Source organism: Gopherus evgoodei, chromosome 9 (assembly GCF_007399415.2).
Source record: "Gopherus evgoodei ecotype Sinaloan lineage chromosome 9, rGopEvg1_v1.p, whole genome shotgun sequence".
In the NCBI taxonomy this organism is placed as follows: domain Eukaryota; kingdom Metazoa; phylum Chordata; order Testudines; family Testudinidae; genus Gopherus; species Gopherus evgoodei.
Window position 1 is genome coordinate 34,209,401 of NC_044330.1, and position 18,196 is coordinate 34,227,596.

The window sequence follows — 18,196 nt, forward strand, 5'->3', positions numbered from 1 at the left end:
CAGGAGTTACATGTCTAAAGATTAGCATAAACGCGTTGTTTTTAACTTTGGAAAGGGGTGATGCACCAAGTGAAAAATCTAGCAGAGTCTGAGGCTCTGCTGACGAGCCCACCAAAAGCATGCACTAATGGATCAGGAACGCTGAGTACCACTACAACAATAAGCACTGGGACAGCCACCTCTGCCAGTAATGCAACTGCAGATTTGGGGTCTCCCAGCTTACAACACAGCCGGGAAGACTCTCTGGATCTGAGTCCACAGGGGTAAGTGTTCAGTTCATGTTTTTGTTTGAAGAAGGCCTGATTCTGAGAGTCAATGACCCATATCTCTGACTGCAATGGCAGTTGTGTTGCTCAAATCATTGAAGATCAGGCTGAAAGCTATTAATATTTTATGAACCCCTAAGGCAAGAACGCTACAGTGCTTTATGGCTATAGTCCGTAGTTAAGTAAATATCACACTGTGATCAGTCACACAATCAAGATTTTCAATCTTAAATTTGTTTTTGTTCACATAACACATAGTTTTTCATGATTAGACAATCAAGATCTCCTATTACCTGTGTATAAACAAAAGTAATATTTACTGAAGTTTCCTGTATTATTTTACCAACACTTTGATAATCCTGGAAAGAAGTGTTTGACTTTGGCTGCTGCAGGAACAATGCACTTCAATTTAGTGTATTGCATTAAGGAAGTAAAATTTCATAATGTTAAAGTTGTCATTTGTCAATTTTCTTTTAAGTGTATTAAATGTGATTAGCTACCTGATAAATCTTCTTGTAAAGAGATGCAACACACCTTAACATTGCATAGTTTGAGAGACCAGAAGATGCCGAAAGCATGAGGGCTGCTGTTCCATTTTGAGTAGTGTTGACCAGCTCTAAAGGAATGGTCGGTGCCATGTGTGGTGCCTTTTTGAAGGTGGCAAGGAGGGAAAGAAACAGGAAAAGGGGAATCCTTGTGAAAAAATTTGCTTTAATGCTTAGTAAAACTTGTAAATGTCTGGCAGTAGATTATTTTGTTTAATTTTTAATATTAAAGGTTTAAATACATTGGCACATTAAAATAGGAAAGGTGACATAAGTCAGTCTGTTAATTCATAACGCCACCAAATAGACTTGGAAGTGCAATGTTTAAGTTCCTAGTCATTCAAAAACTGGAAATATTGATCCCAAACTAAGTGAATGGTAAGCTGCCATTCTGTGGGTGCCCAAAGATCAGCAGTTAGATGTTTCATGGTTGTTACGTAACATTCAGATTTGGTGGGCTTTTTTTTTTTTTTTTTTTAAAGCCCATTCCATTGAAGTAAAAAGTAGATGTAATCTGGTTATTTTTAACTTTTGACAGCCGACTAAGTGATGTTCTAAAGAGAAAACGACTGCCAAAACGTGGGCCCAGAAGGCCAAAGTATTCACCTCCAAGAGATGATGACAAAGTAGACAATCAAGGTAAATTAGTTTTAGAATAGACTGCAACGTAGTCCATAAAGACTATTGGATAAGTGAAAAGACATGCATTGTGCCCACTAATCACTTTTTTAAAAACAAAACAGTCTCAAATATTTAATGTGTACTAAATACTTCTGACAGTATAACAGAGGATTCTTGGAAACTTGGGTCTCTCTGAATGTGGTTTTTTATTTTAATTCTATCCTATTCCTTTTCTCTCCCCTCATTCCCCCCCAAGCTAAAAGCCCTACAACTGCTCAGTCTCCTAAATCTTCCTTCTTGGCAAGCTTGAATCCTAAAACTTGGGGGAGATTAAGCACACAGTCTAATAGCAACAACATTGAACCAGCACGCACAGCAGGAGTCAGTGGTCTTGCAAGGGCTGCCTCAAAGGACACCATATCCAACAACAGGTAACGTAATACATTCTGTTCTAAGAAGTAAAACTCTGTTCAGTAAGGATTAAATCAAACTACTTTAAAACAATATTACTTGATGCCCTGAATTTCAGCAGTTAGCCTCTTTGAGTGAATGCTGAGAGCAAGCAGTGGAGTCGTGTGGGAGAGGAAGAAAATAAGATGGGGAAGAGAGCCTAGGGAGAAAAATTGAGGTAGAGGAGAAGGGGAGGGAAAGGAAGCAGAGTAGAAATTGAAAGAGAATAGGTAGCAAAGAGTGGAAAATTTAGACTAGGGAGATGGGAGGAGTGGGGGGAAAAGAACTGTGATATGGAGAAAATAGAAGCCATGGAAGAGCTTTCTAGCGTCCCACAGGTTTGACCTGGAGAGAAGGAGCATTTTATTGTGGGTCAGAGATCACATACATGGGAACTGGTGCTCCCCATCTCCTAAGCATTACTTGCATGTCATCTGAAAACTTGTTACACTTGCTTTGCTGTGTGTGTGTGTAAACTTAGTGTGCAAATGTTAAATGTGGCATGTATTTATCAGCTTATAAGAATAATAATAAACTTATTCTTTCTTGCAGAGAGAAAATTAAGGGTTGGATTAAGGAACAAGCCCATAAATTTGTGGAACGTTATTTTAACTCTGAGAACATGGATGGAAGCAATCCTGCACTAAATGTATTACAGAGACTTTGCACTGCAACTGAACAACTCAACCTCCAGGTTAGAAATGGAAACTTGATTTGGAAGGGGGTTTTGGAGGCAATGACAAGGATTAAGTGGGAAAAGAATTGCTATGCTCATAAGGAAGTACTTATTAGTTTCTCTAGATAGTGTCTCAAACATCATCCTAGTTATGCTATCCAAGAGCCATCACCTTGAAACAAAGGAGTTTTAATACGCAAATAAAGGTGCAGCAGTACTACTTGAGAAACTTAATGTATCTAAAAACCTTACTTCTGTATAAGTTCTTAAGTGACTTAACTTTCATTTCTAATTCTTATTTTTCCCCACTAGTGATTTTTCAAATTGCACTTTTCAGTTATTAAAATTCCTATAGTTAAATGGCTGTAAAGCACTATTAAATTTCTCTCAGATCAATTTTTTAGTAGAATCTGTGGCTTGATTAGGACTTCAGAGAGATGAGTGCGAAAGCTTGGCATTTTCTTGAAGAGGTAATAGTACTCATTCATCCTGGCCAGATTTAGGATCCACTCAGAAATTGGATTCTAGTTTTAGAACAGAACTCCTGTGCTATACATGTCTTGTATTTGTCTCCTTGACAGCCTTAAAAGCAAGGCAGCTGTTACAGTTGAGATTCTTGTTGGACATTATGGCACAGGCTTCAAGTTAATTTAAAATCCGCACACACTTAAACTGGAAACAGTGATCTACACAGCATGGTGAGGGGAAATGTTATGAAATTTATAACATTAAATATCTTTCCTTTGTATTTTGCAAAACACACAACAGCACCTTGTATAACTTCTTTATATCAGTGGCTCCTTTTTCTAAATGGGACAAACTGCGATCTTGTTACTTGTAACCATATTTAGTAACATCTAAGATTTCTCACTTCAATCATAGAAATTACTTTTCCTGTGTTTTCAGTTCACTTACTTAGTACAGAATTGTCAGCGCTTTGCCTGTAGTAAGTTTCACAGTTATCCATCATTATTTCCCCTTTTGTATAGGTCTTCCATTCAGCAGCAGGAAAATGTAAATAAAATCACTGTTTTGAGCAATACTAATTGCGGGTGTTCTACTGAGGGTACTAAAGTACAGAACTTTATCCTAATACACTTTCTTTCAGGTGGATGGCGGAGCTGAGTGCCTTGTAGAAATCCGTAGCATAGTCTCTGAGTCTGATGTCTCTTCATTCGAAATCCAGCACAGTGGGTTTGTTAAACAGCTGCTGCTTTACTTGACATCTAAAAGTGAAAAAGATGCTGTAAGCAGGGATGTCAGATTAAAAAGGTTCCTTCATGTGTTTTTTTCTTCTCCAGTAAGTTCAATGTATTTTTCATTTTAGTGTTTTTACGTAGTGAGCAGTATACATCTTCTTTATGATTGTTTGTTTGTGGTCTAGCAACCTCCCTACCTTCAGAGCATGAGTGCCTCATTGGCATTTTACTAATATGACAACTTTAATTAAAAAAAAAGACTGTTGTTCCGCTCTGATACAGACTGTACTCACTGGGGAAGTACCACACAACAGGTGATAAGATTTTCCAGAATGGTCAGTTGCCTCTGGGGAGACAGAGAGCCACCGGATAAGATGCGCATAATGGAGAGGGGGGAGATTCAGTCAATAGCAATTGACTGTTTCTGTTAATTTCTCTTGGGAGTAATGTAAGTGATTTGGTTTAGCTCATCAAAGAAGAGCACAATTGAGAGATGAAAATGTGTAAGAATAATCTGAAATTTCCTTTAAACTTAATGCCCATAGCTAAAAGGGTGGGAATATTTTAAATACGTAAGGCTGTTACTGGGTTCTAGTAAACTTAGAAGAAAAGGTGTCATTCTGTGTAGCAAATTGTTTGGCAGTCTTGGTTATCTTTGTGTTGACCATTAAGTCATCTTAATAGTGTAGAAACTTCAAGAGACACTGCATTTTAAAAAAATCTTAATTGTTATATTGTTTCAGAATGCATAAGATCTTCTTTTTAAGACCTAGTATGGCCAATTTTATTTCAGTCTTCACTATCAAATGAAGGACACTTGGAAGAGCATGTCTGTAGAAAACTCTGTATACTTTAGCATCTGATCAGTATTTATAGTAAGGCAAATCCAAAAAGCTTAACAGTCTCTGTTTTTAGCAGTTGTCCACGTGAACCAGTCTGTGCAATAATTTGTAAAGCCCATTATCTAAACATATATTTAAATTGTGAATTTTTTTCTCTTTTAAAAATAAAAGTGACAATGTGATGTTCTGGAAACGCAGTAAAGAGAACCTGGTAGTAACAAATAATGAGATATAAGTATTGCTGTCAGTTTTTGCACTTAGCAACTTTAGAGAACACTGGTGCATTAATAGCTAAAGCAAATTATTTTGCATAAGAATATGGCTAAATTAACACATTAACGCTCACAAGCTGTTCAATAGAAAATATTACTAAGAAATGTTACCTTCAACTTCAGCCTCCTGAAGAAGAATCTCTTGGAAGATTAGAGCCAGTAGGAAATGCACCCTTGTTGGCATTAGTCCACAAAATGAACAACTGTCTCAGTCAAATGGAGCAGTTTCCTGTCAAAGTGCATGATTTTCCAAGTGGAAATGGAACAGGGAGCAGGTAAGAATTAATGCTCAGGTAACGCCTTTTTGCTGGAAGTTGCTAGTTTCTAGCACTTGTCCCAATGCTGGCAAAGTTTCAAGAGGTAACAAAAAGCTTTGGCCTCTTTAAAAGAGAGAGAGCAATTATGCAGCTGGCATTTGTCTTCAACTAATAGTTGTAAATATAACCATAGCGAGTGAGCGTTGAACCTGGAATCTGAAGAAGACTATTTTAAAATATAAATTATAGGTGGAGGTGCATAATACTTACATGCAAACTTTTAAACTGAAACTCTTGAAACTTGCTTTGTTTCCTGTGTAAAAACTTGGCATGTTCATGGATTAATTCTCTTAAGCCTAAACTGAAGATTAGTCAGAGGAAAATGGATTTACTGCTATGTGATAAATCAATATTTTTCTTCAAGTGCTGGTCCCAATGAGTATTCAACCTTGGTACATGAGCTCAGGAGCTAGGGAGTTCTGAAAGCACTGTCGGGTGGTCTGCACATCTGTCATGACTTATCTCATGCCTCCAACCAATAAGATAAAGGCTGGAGCAGGATGGACCCATTGTCTCTCCAGTTGCTTCTCACTTCTGCATGGTCTGGGGCAGAACCTCTGGTGTGCCAAACTTCAGCTTTATCTCTAAAAAGATACTTAGATATTAAATAGTTTTTATATTCTAGAGTTTTTAAAGATATTTTGTTTTTGTTTTAGTGTTTGAGTGAGGTTAGTCCATTTCCCTGACCTGGTGAGCACACCTCTCCCTTCCTCCCTCCCTCCCACCCTGTTTGGGTACTGAACTATGCCCAGGAGTCCAGGCTTCAAAATTTGTGCTTCCTGCCTAATGTTCTTCTCAATCAGCAGTTACCACCAATGCTGCTTGTACTGCTTTGGGGAAGCCCATGTCACATCAAGGCTCGGTATTTGCCATTTGTTCCTGTGACAAGGAAGGGCAAGAGCTTTGCCTTAGGAAGCACATAATGTAAAAGACTATGAGGCCACAATCTGACCCATGTTGGGGGATCAGTCCCCATACATCAGTCTGACTCAATAAGGTGTGCACCTCCTGCCACAACATCCAAATCAGGAGTGAAGGAATCTACTCACATAGATCCCTTGGCAGGGTCTTGTCAGGAGAGCAGGGCTTGTTCTCATAACATAAGTCTAAGTCTTACTCCAAATCCACATTGAAAAAATCTGATCCAGCCCTGCAAAAACCAAACGCTAGCTCAGCCCAAGAGAATTGAGTATGCTCTAAGTCTTGGAGATCTGATAAGAGAGCCCACAACTCTAGGGCTCCATCAGCACTGGTTCAGTCTGGCAGTACTGGTGCCTCCAGCACTTCTCTAGCACAAACCCCAGGATGCACTGGTACTGACAGACAGACAGCTGAGAGCACTGATCACCCATGGTTCCATCTTTGTCTTCAGTGGCTGTGACACATACTCCTATTGTGGCTCCAGTAGTTTGTGTAGCCAGGATCGCTCTCGCTCAGGGGAAAAGCCAAGACCTAAAGTCCTCCTGAGGCCATCTTAGCTCTTCCAGATCTGGAGTCTCCCACTCCTTTGGGTCCTTCCCTTTTGAGAGAGGTTATGACTCCACCAGGGGAGCCAGCCTTTGGAAGCAGTATGTCTCCCATTCCATCTTTGGGCTATGATTTCCCTCCAGTGGTACTGTCATTGAAACTGGAATCTGTGTTCGCCTCATTGGGAGATTCTGAACCGCCTGATGAACCATTATGCTTTCTTTCTCCTCCAAGACACACCTTCCCAGTCTGAACACCATGGTCGACTTGGGACCAACTTCCATCTCATCATCTGCCTTGGGACCGTTGGTATCCCATGCCTTGGGGACCACCACAACCCCCATTCAATCCACCTTATTGGCCATACAATACCATCCTGCAGAGTTTATCTGGCCTTCTAGGGAGTCACCCTTCCCCTTTGCTTTGAGGGGACAACGAGCTGCTTCTGGACCCTTCAAAGGAGGAGAAGGAGTAAGTGGCAGTTCTACTGGATCTGATGAGATTGCTGTTTTCATTGCCAGACGAAGTGATGACTTCATGTCTCCATCTTCTTTCTCTTCTCTCTCTTCCCTCCCTCTGCCTCCCCACCCCCACCCCCACTGACTGTAAATAGTGCCAGGAACTCTCTTGCAGAATAGCAGGGCAGCTGCGTATTCCTCTTGAGGTTCAAGATCCTCAGCACAAGCGCTGGATCATCCTTTAGTCCTCTGGCTCTAGTAGAATAGCACTCCCAGTTAATAATGTCATCCTGAACCCAGCTGGAGTGGTCTGGCATACCCCAGCTACTTACACCCCTATTGCTAGGGGGGAAGAGAAACAGTACTATGTCCTAGCCAAGAGTGAAATTTGTGTTTTCACCCTGCTCCTAATTCTTTAGTGGTTTAAGCTGCCACAGAGATCTAGGCAGCAACACCCCTGTTGTACCCCTACTGATAAGGAGAGCAAGCATCTCAACTTATTGGGAAGGAAGGTCTTTTATTCTAGCCTCTAGTTCAGGAAAACAAATTGGAAACCAGGACTGGCTAAGTGAGACTTCCTGAACTATTTGAAATTCACTGACTTTATTGATAGTATCCTAGAGCAGGACAGCGCTCATTTCCAGGCTCTCATAGAGGAAGACAAAATGGTTGTCAGGATTGCTCTCCAGTCAGCAGATGTGGCTGATACATTGTCCAGGGCAATGGTTACTGCCATTATCACGCATAGGGAGTCATGGCTCCATGTTTCGGGGTTTCCCAGGGTGGGTCCAGAACACCGTTGAGAACCTGTTTAATCAGAAGATAGTTAATTCCTTACACACTTTAAAAGACTCCAAGCACACCCTCTGCTCTTTGTGGCAGGTATATATACCTCCAAAGAGAAAATTCCACTGGCAATGATACAAGCCTAGACCAATGGCTGAGCAGTTCTTCCATCGGAGACCTTATCTTACCTTACCTTCCATCGGAGACCATGCCATAAGAGTCAGAGAGCTGCAGTGGATTCCTCATGCCAATCCCAGTCCTCAGCTAAACATTGTTTAATGAGCTCAGGAGCTGCAAACAACTGAATGCAACACATCCTAATTCCCACACGCCTTTTGGGGGTTGTCTAGCACTTTGCACACCTGGAGTGCAATAACAGCAGACAAACTGGGTGCTCAGCATCCTCTATTCGAGCTATCCAATAGTTTTGTACCCCCTCCAGAATCCTTTCCCATGTCCTCTCAGGGGCTGTTCTCATGAGAACAACATTCTCAGACAAGAAGTGGAAACGCTTACAATGAGGAGTGATAGAATGGGATCCTCTTTAGTTACAAAGGAGTAGTTTTTACTCAACAGATTTCCTAGTTCCCAAAAAGAGGCAATTGCAGACCTGTTATTCTTGACCTCTGCCAATAAAGCAGTTAAAATGGCAAACTCAAGTTTCACAGGGCCACGTTAACATCTATAATTCTATCCCTGGAAAAAGATGTGGCTTACAGCCCTCAACATGAGTGACTCCTGTTTTCACAAGGACATCTATACCGCTCACTAACGCTTTCCCAGATAGATAGTTGGCGGTTTCCACTTTTAGTACAGAGTATGCCCTTTCCTCATTGCTACTACTCTCATGCTGGTGAGTTTCCCAAAATGTTCTCTGTCATAGAAGCCTATATTAGATATCATAGTTTGTCTTCCCTTACGTCAACAATTAGCCCCTTGTTTTGCCAAGAGCTCCAGGCATCTCCTTCGACAATGCTACAACTCCTCTCCTCCCTGAGTGTGAGCATAAACACCAAAAATTCCCTTCTCACCTCTGCACGCATTTTGGACTTGATCGAGATGCCCTTAAATTCCATCACTGCAAGGACTTACTTGCAGGAGACCAGGATTTAGTCTGTGAACATCACCATAGATCAGCTCATAACCAACACCAGAGTGCCTATTAAGACCTCTCTTCTAGGCCATATGGCCTTGTGCACTTGCTTCATCTTTTGCAAGACTCTATCTTTGTTGCCTACAAGTGTGGCTTGAATTTGTGTACCTGCCAAACTGACAGTCCATTAGCACCATAGTGTTCTGTTCCTGTCAAAGGGGTATAGTCCCTGTCATGGTGGAAGAATCCCCATCAGGTTTGCATCTGTGTTTCCTATCTCACCTCTGCACCAGGCAGGATGATCATTACAGGTCCATCTTCTTTGGATTGGGGAGCTCACATGGGCAACAGTACAGCGTAAGGTACCTGGACATCTTGAGAATTCAGGATGCATATCAATGTTCTACAGCTACAAGCAGTTTGAAGGGCTGGCAAATCTTTCTTCTGTTTAAGGACCCCATGTCCTCATAATGTCAGATAACTTCAAGTCTCTTACATTAGCAAAAATGGCGGAGTGAGCTCTGCACCTCTATACACAAAAGCAATCAGTCTGTGGAATTGGTATATTGTCAGTTGGATTGCCCTGTCAACAGTCTACCTCCCAGGAAACCAGAATACATTAGGAAACTTGTGGTCAATCACAAGTGGGAGCTTCACGACTCTGGGATAAACAATATTTTTGATCCCTGGGGAGCCCCCACCATGGACCTGTTTGTCTCCCTGACATATACTTTTCCACACGAGTCCTAGGTCGACATTCAGAAGGTGACAATCTTACTCTTTCCATCTGCTCAGATCATCTGAACTTTGCCTTGTCTCCACTACAACATCTGCTTTGAGTTTTGCACAAGATGTGGCAGGACAGGTTGAGTTATTCTCATTGCCCCCAAACTGGCCCACATGGTTTTAGTTCCCTAATATCTTATAGATGTTGGCTTCGGCGCCAGTCATAATTTCTACATTTCCTGATCTCCTGACTTGGGAACTGCAACATCAGGCACCCTCACCCTCTGTCTAGCAGGTTCTGGAAAGGCTTAATTAGTACTTTTTCTGCCTATAAAAAGAGACTACTCCTCAATGGGACTTGTTCTCTAAGTATTCACCAAACCTCCTTTTGAATCATTTAGCTTCTTGCTCTGTCTGTCTTCTCCGCCATAAAAGTTCCATACCTGGTAGCAATCAGCTCAGCCAGGAGGACTGGTGAGTTTGGGGCATTGATCATGGATTGTCCTTATGCATTGTTTCACTACATTCACACCCCTAGAGGAGTCTTTCATCTTACTCCGTCTATCCACTTACCTATGTTCTTTCCAAACCTCACGAACCCTCCAAAGAAAGGAGGCTCCATTCCCTCGGTGTTAGATCAGCCTTAGCCTTTACCTGCAGAAAATAAAAGCAATCAGGAAATACCCTAAGATAATTGCTGCCTCAGCAGAAAAGGTTTGGGGTCATGTTATAGTCTCAAAATGAATCTCAAGCTATATTTTGCTCTATCAGCTGTCTAATCACCCCCTTACTTATGGGGTAAGAGTTTTCCATAAGGGCGCAAGCAACATCTATGGCATCACTTCAAGAGGTGCCTCTCTTTGATATTTGAGACAGCTATGTTTGCTAGATGGGCCCAGGATTCCTCTGGCGACACATCTTTTGGAACAGCAGTCCTTTGTTTGGCTCTGCCAGCTAAGACCTCAGACCATTCTCCTTGTTTGAGTACTGCTTGTCAGTCACCCACAGTGGAATACACATGGGAGCCAACACTTGAAGAGAAAGTTAGTTACCTTTATAGTAACTGGACATTCTCTCAGACGTGCTCCCTATCTGTATTCTACTACCAGCTGTCCTTTCCCCTGTGCTTTGGATCTCCTCTGATTCTCAACTCAGGCCATGTCTACATCTAAAATTTTGCAGCGCTGGTTGTTACAGCTGTATTAGTACAGCTGTATAGGGCCAGCGCTGCAGAGTGGCCACACTTACAGCAACCAGCGCTGCAAGTGGTGTTAGATGTGGCCACACTGCAGCGCTGTTGGGCGGCTTCAAGGGGGGTTCCGGGAACGCGAGAGCAAACCGGGGAAGGAGACCAGCTTCGCCGCGGTTTGCTCTCGCGTTCCCGGAGCCACCCTGCAAACCGCAGGGAAGGAGACCTGCTTGCTCGGGGTTCCGGGAACGAGAGAGCAAGCCGGGGAAGGAGACCAGCTTCGCCGCGGTTTGCTCTCTCGTTCCCCGAACCCCCGAGCAAGCGGTTCTCCTTCCCTGCGGTTTGCAGAGTGGCTCCGGGAACGAGAGAGCAAACCGGGAAAGGAGACCAGCTTCGCCGCGGCTTGCTCTCGCGTTCCCGGAGCCACCCTACAAACCGCAGGGAAGGAGACCTGCTTGCTCGGGGGTTCGGGGAACGAGAGAGCAAACCGCGGCGAAGCTGGTCTCCTTCCCCGGCTTGCTCTCTCGTTCCCGGAACCCCGAGCAAGCGGTTCTCCTTCCCTGCGGTTTGCAGGGTGGCTCCGGGAACGAGAGAGCAAACCGGGAAAGGAGACCAGCTTCGCCGCGGTTTGCTCTCGCGTTCCCGGAGCCACCCTGCAAACCGCAGGGAAGGAGACCTGCTTGCTCGGGGTTCCGGGAACGAGAGAGCAAACCGGGAAAGGAGACCAGCTTGATTACCAGAGGCTTCCTCGTTCCACGGAGGTCAAGAAAAGCGCTGGTAAGTGTCTACATTGGATTACCAGCGCTGGATCACCAGCGCTGGATCCTCTACACCCCAGACAAAACGGGAGTACGGCCAGCGCTGCAAACAGGGAGTTGCAGCGCTGGTGATGCCCTGCAGATGTGTACACCTTCAAAGTTGCAGCGCTGTAACTCCCTCACCAGCGCTGCAACTTTCTGATGTAGACAAGCCCAGAGAAGGAATTGGTGAGGCGGTTGGTCCACCCCTCCCTTTTTCTCCTCCATCAAAAGCATGAGGTGAGCCAGGGAGCAAGTGTGGCCCAACAGACATTGCTTTCAGAATTCTTCTGTTCAGGGCACATGGAGCACATGTATACCCACATTGCAAGTTCATTTGAGATGTGTAATCCCTGTTATAAGCTAAGTAACTTTCTCATTTCCCTTTGGAAGAGTTAATCTAGTCATGTTTGTATTACAATGCTAATGTTTGTATTGCATAATCTAAAAGAAGATTTTAATATTCTTGGGTAATTATGTAGCTACTGGTGCAAGATCATCAAGCATTCATTGACTGTCATAGATCTAATTTGCCATAATCTAGCATAAAAACCTTAAAGGTAATTTGGTGGGAATAATTAGCAAATAATCAGGGAAATTTAGTATCTTAGAAAATGAGAATTACACATCTTTTATTAATTACATCCTAATCAATGCGTTTTATTATTCGCTTTTTGGAAACTACTTTACCATTAATGACTTCACTTCCTATTGTCATACAGCATGTATTAAAACTGTGTCAATGATAAGGTTTGTGCTGTTAAAGACTGTGGCATAGGTGTCCACAGATAGAAAGAAAGATTTTTGGGGAGACTTTTTTACTGGGATGGGTGTGGAACTCTTTGGAAGTATCTCAGCTGTTTTTGGTCCAGGCTTCAGTGTTAGGAACTCCTTAGATTGTTGTAATATGCTGTTTTTGCTAAGAACAAGATTAACTGCTGATGGGAATTACACTTTTCAAGTGCACAATTTCTTCTTTGCTTTGGACATCTTTCTTGAGAGTAGGAGGAAATATGTGGAGTTGAGTTAAATTTTAAAGTAAAATCTGAGATCCCAGGATACTTTCTCTTTGAGGCAGGGACCATCTTCTTTTGTTCAGTTCATACAGTGCCTAGCACAGTGGAGTCCTGGTCCGTGATTAGGGCTCTTAAGTCCTGTTTACTCTCAAATCAAATTAATTTGTGTGTAATATTCAACATGTTGCATACTTTTTTCACCAAAACATACTGTGATAAATTTATTCTGCAATTTCCTATGAATTATGGAGTAAATTTTGCATTGTAAATGGTGCATGTTTAATTTTCGTATTAAATTTCTCAGTTAATGCAATTTGACTAATCAATGGTGCAAATACAAATTTTATCAATTTCTGATTCAAATATTTGTAGGATGTTCTTAGAAAGGTAAGTCTAGCAGAGAATTGTCACTGCTAGATTACTAAGTACCTGGTAGACCAGACCTGCACCAAAAGGTTTGAAACTTCTGGTAGCTTCTGTTCCTCTACTAGTACTTGGAGGCCAGGAACCAGCACTAGAAGGCTAGTGTTTCAAACTGCATGATGTGGAAGAGTGGACTGCAAATTAGATAAATGGAGAGTATATGGTAAGGCAATGAGTAGAGAAACAGAAGATGGAGCATGTATCAAAACTAAATAAAGCAGATACAGGGGGCAAAAAACAAATGCAAACCAGTGGTGTAGCTTTTTTGTTTGCCTTTAACTTGACTTAAAAAAACAAAACTGATTAAGGATAAAGTGAATTGATAAGGAAAATGTGCAGTACAAACAAGAAAAACAGCAAAAAAGGGTGGAAAATACTTCCATATTTAAATGAGACTCAAAACTGAATATGGTGAAACCACTTCTGACTAAATCTTCAAACGTAAATGCTGAATGTTATGTGCCAAAAGCTGCATTCGATTCAGGCATCTAAATGGCCTTATCCTCTCCTTTTAGTATATGCAGCCCCCACTGAAAATCAGATAATTTTATTTGGGTTTCTAATTTGACTTCTGGTGCTTGGCTTTAAGCATCAGAGTTTTAAAATATTAGCCTCGGCCTTGATAGTTTATACAATTTTAGTCTTTGTTTTCTAGATTGAGTCAATGAACATTTGAAAGTTTCTATTTGTAACTGAACCGTGTGTGTATGTAATGTATTGATTATACAAATGAACAAAGAAAATAGAATAATTGTAGCAACTTTTTTCACAAATTATCTTGAGTTTTTCCCTCAACAGAGGATCCCAAGCTTTAAAATTTTTCAACACGCATCAATTAAAATGCCAGCTGCAAAGACATCCAGATTGTGCTAACGTGAAACAGTGGAAAGGTGGACCTGTGAAGATAGATCCCCTGGCTTTGGTGCAAGCCATTGAAAGATACCTTGTAGTTAGAGGTATTTATATCTTGATATCTTGTACAGTGCTGAACAACCTGTTGGTGCTTAATAGATTTAGAAATAACCAAAACAGATAAGTCTGCATAAATCTCTTATCTGAGTGCTATAAAAGTAAATGTTGGGGTAGTATTAAATATAGAAGATAGATAAATGTGTTCAGCTGTCTGGGTAGGCTTACTCACTTTGTAGCTGTCTAGGTTTTCTCTCCTAGAAGCAAGATTTTGTTTTATCAGTCCCAAATCTTGCATTGCATGTACTGTATGATGTTACAGCCTCCCAATCATCCTGTAGGCTGATGCTGTCCTCCTGTAGCTATCTGGCTAATCGATCTGTGGTGTATACCTTCCAATGTTGGTGCTAAGACCGAACATGACTTGCATCTCCTAAATGTTAATTCTGTTTTAATGTGTACCTGATACTTTCGAATTGATGAATCTCGGGAAACAAAATGATATGGGATTAATGTTTACATGTGTGATGAATAATCACTTAAATTACTTTATTCTGAAGTGCAAATAAGGACATGCAATTTTGTCTTGGTAGGATATGGAAGAGTCAGAGAAGATGATGAAGACAGTGATGATGATGGATCGGATGAAGAAATAGATGAATCTTTGGTAAGCTGCTATTCTCTCTATAGAATTATATGGAGAGACTAATGAACCTGCTTCTTAACCTGTATTTACTTTGCTTTTATTGAGGCTGCTCAGTTCTTAAATTCAGGGAATGTGAGGCACAGACTGCAGTTTTACATTGGAGATCACTTGCTGCCATATAATATGACTGTGTATCAAGCAGTTAGACAGTTCAGTGTACAAGCAGAAGAGGAGAGGGAATCCACAGATGATGAAAGCAACCCTTTGGGAAGAGCTGGAATTTGGACTAAGACACACACCATATGGTAAGCTGGACAGAGGGAGCAGGAAGAATCTCCAAATTTTTGTGTGTATGCTTTTAAAAGGACTTGTGTATATATTAGGCCCCAAGACTATTAAAGCATCTTTGTTGTAGGTATCTTATAAGTCTGCTTTTTGACCACTGAGCAACTTACTTGGATGGAAAAATACTTACTTTGTAGAACCTCCATACCAAATGCTGATTAGCAACCGTTAACTTTCTTGGATTATATCAATCCCAGCTGATGGGGTGCAAGTTGATGAATTGTTTGGAAATAGAAAAATAAAAGGGGGCTTCTTAAATGAAAGAAGTTAAATTAAGGGAAAGACTCTTTTATCGACCTTGAACAATTATGAACAATAGAGGAAAAATAGCCATCTGCTCGAGGAACCTTTTTGTGAGGCTTACAAGTATTAATCGGTTTGGTGAAGCTTAACAAAAAATGCCACACGTTTTTTCTTTTAGTTTTTGTTTTGATAAAGGAATCTTCTGGTTATCCAGCCACACTGGGTATCAGTTGTATTGTCTCATTTAAGGCTGTAAATTCCTTGAGGCAAGGGGCAGTCTTCTCTGTATGGCTGTCACTGCATGTAGCACACTGATGTTCAACAGTGTCTTTATAACTATTTGCACCTATAGTGCATCCCAAGGTATTAAACTCAAGAAGAAAGAACATGTTTTTGACAGAGTGCACTTCCTCACTTTGCCTCCCTCATACAATACATGAAGTTGGCGATTTGTTTACTACTTCCTTTCTCCTCCTCCTCACTCCAATATATTCTATTTTCCCTTATGTTCCAGAATTTGCATTTGGTGGCTCCAGCAGATGTCTTGTTTGTTACTGCTTAAACTTTGCTGTTGAAATGAAATTCTGGTAACCTGAGAGAATCTACTGTTAAACTGTTGTTTTTATTTTCAGGTCTGTTGTATTCCAGAACCATATTAATAAATGCTTTACAATTTTTAGGTACAAACCAGTGCGAGAGGATGAAGATGGTAATAAGGAGTGTGTTGGTGGTAAAAGAGGAAGGGCACAAACTGCTCCCACGAAAACTTCCCCTAGAAATTCAAAAAAGCATGATGAGCTGTGGCATGGTAAGTGCTTGTTTCATGGGGATACGTAGGATGATTTGTGACAAATAAAAATATTTTCTGTTTTGTATACCTTTTAATAAAAATTCTGTATCTATATCTGTATCTGCACACACTTCCTGAATTACAATTTAGTTTATAGTCAGGTTTTGTTTTGAGTAACTGATAATAAAAAAAGAATAGTGTGCATCTCGAAGAAGCTCAAGTTCAAACTGATAGAAGCGTAACTCATTAACTAATTTGTTTTACAATAGAAATGATCTAGTTTTTTCTCTCCCTAGATGGTGTGTGCCCTTCAGTGTCAAATCCTTTAGAAGTTTACCTTGTATTTACACCGCCTGAAAATATAACCTTTGAAGACCCCTCGTTAGATGTTATCCTCCTTCTGAGAGTTTTACATGCTATCAGTCGATATTGGTATTACCTGTATGAAGTGAGTAATACATTTAATTACTTGGAAGGCTTTCTGTAAATCAGTAGAGAACTGTCATTGCTAAAGGTATTGAGACAATACCATTTCGAAAAGTTCACTTGTGTAAAAAACATTACTGTAACTAGATAAAAATCAGAGTATTGAATGGTAGAATCATTTTTATGTAAGGTGTGGAGTACAAAAATTTTTGCAAGACTACAAAAATACAGCTACAAATGTAGGATTATGGAACTAAATATTTTGCTATTTCCTTAATTAAGGAACATGTCTAAAATTGTTAATGCCCATCTCTAATTTAAATAGAATTTGAACACTTACTTGCATCAGATAAGTGCTGATTACTGGGTGCTGAAACAAAAACAGTATTTGGGAACATCCCTGATAATCCCTCTAGCTGTGAAGTGATGGAATATCATGAGTGTGATGCCCTCCACCCCCTGAATTTACCCTCTATTGGTAAGGTGATGGCTTTACTACTAGAGGGGTTTGTGATGTCCAGTCAAACTCCTTGGTGTTCTCTTCTAAAAAGTCTTCAAATCTCCGCCTTTTCCCTCCAAACCAAAAGAGTAATTCTTCTGAAGAGGGATGAAGGGAGTGAACAGTGGAGTTTCTTTGGATGTCAGGTTGATCAGTCTTGGAAAGACACAGTAAAATATCTCAAAGCATTCTCACCCACCCCCACAAAAATAGCAACAAATCATTAAAAAGAAATTGTGTGTGTTTTAAAAAAAAAAAAAAAGGTGGTATTTTCTGGATTCCAATGCTTTTCTAAATAGAAGCACACTGTTACTTTATCTCACAGAATGCAGTTTGCAAGGAGATTATTCCAACCACAGAATTTATCAACAGTAAATTGACAGCAAAAGCTAACAGGCAGCTTCAGGATCCTTTGGTAATCATGACAGGAAACATACCAACTTGGCTGACAGAACTTGGAAAAACATGGTATGAAATGTCTGGCTTTCTACAACCCTTAAAACTTAACTTTGGTTTAATAAATCACTTTGCTCTTTTACAGCTCAGTTATTCCCTCTTGCACAGCATACATTGCTGTGCATCTCTAAAGAGTGAGAATGGTATTTGTAGAGGTACGGGAGACTTTTTTCGGGTAACATGGTGATATATGGTTGATTCCCAGCATGTAATATTGCATGACTTAAATCATATTAATGTATTTAAGCAAACTTGGATTGATTCCAATTGTCAATGATAGTTGTGTGCACATTTTTAGGTTACTATTCATAGGCTAGTGTTCTTGAAAGCTTCAGCACTGTGATGACAAGTGTAAGGCAAAAGAACCCATATTTGGCTCCTATTTGATGTTTAATGCATTGTTTGGGACATATTTCTGTATTCTTTCACTGCTCTAGGCTTAGTCAAACCATTAGGATAGATACTTCTATTTTCATGGCATTTTCACGTTTATTCCACAGCATCTTTAAGCTCTGAGGAGCACCAGGAAGTTAAACCCCGCATGTCACTCAAATATCCTAAACTGATTGATTTTTAAAATATTTTGAGATAGTAACTAGACAAAAATCCATTAAATTGCAGTTTATAGGAGAATGTGTAATTTTACGATAAAAAGAAAATACTATATCTAAACCACTGTTTGAAAACCAGTCCGTGTTCAGAACTAGGGTTAAGTTTAAGAAATCCAAACAGTTGAAAG

At 40.6% G+C, this 18,196-nt stretch overlaps 1 protein-coding gene across 7 annotated transcripts in view; it reads left to right on the forward strand.

The window, feature by feature from the left end:
- TRIP12 (thyroid hormone receptor interactor 12) overlaps positions 1–18,196 on the forward strand; it is a 177,497-nt gene that overhangs the window by 114,212 nt on the left and 45,089 nt on the right. For 5 of the 7 annotated variants that reach the window (XM_030575536.1, XM_030575537.1, XM_030575535.1 and 2 more), the window contains 12 exons: positions 56–263; positions 1,350–1,450; positions 1,689–1,863; positions 2,435–2,576; positions 3,667–3,858; positions 4,995–5,146; positions 13,927–14,099; positions 14,646–14,719; positions 14,804–15,003; positions 15,967–16,094; positions 16,373–16,524; positions 17,327–17,469. In XM_030575536.1, coding sequence (XP_030431396.1) covers positions 56–263; positions 1,350–1,450; positions 1,689–1,863; positions 2,435–2,576; positions 3,667–3,858; positions 4,995–5,146; positions 13,927–14,099; positions 14,646–14,719; positions 14,804–15,003; positions 15,967–16,094; positions 16,373–16,524; positions 17,327–17,469 — 1,840 coding nt within the window. The remainder of the gene's footprint in view (positions 1–55; positions 264–1,349; positions 1,451–1,688; positions 1,864–2,434; positions 2,577–3,666; positions 3,859–4,994; positions 5,147–13,926; positions 14,100–14,645; positions 14,720–14,803; positions 15,004–15,966; positions 16,095–16,372; positions 16,525–17,326; positions 17,470–18,196) is intronic. The other 2 variants (XM_030575538.1, XM_030575540.1) reach the window with 1 other exon arrangement.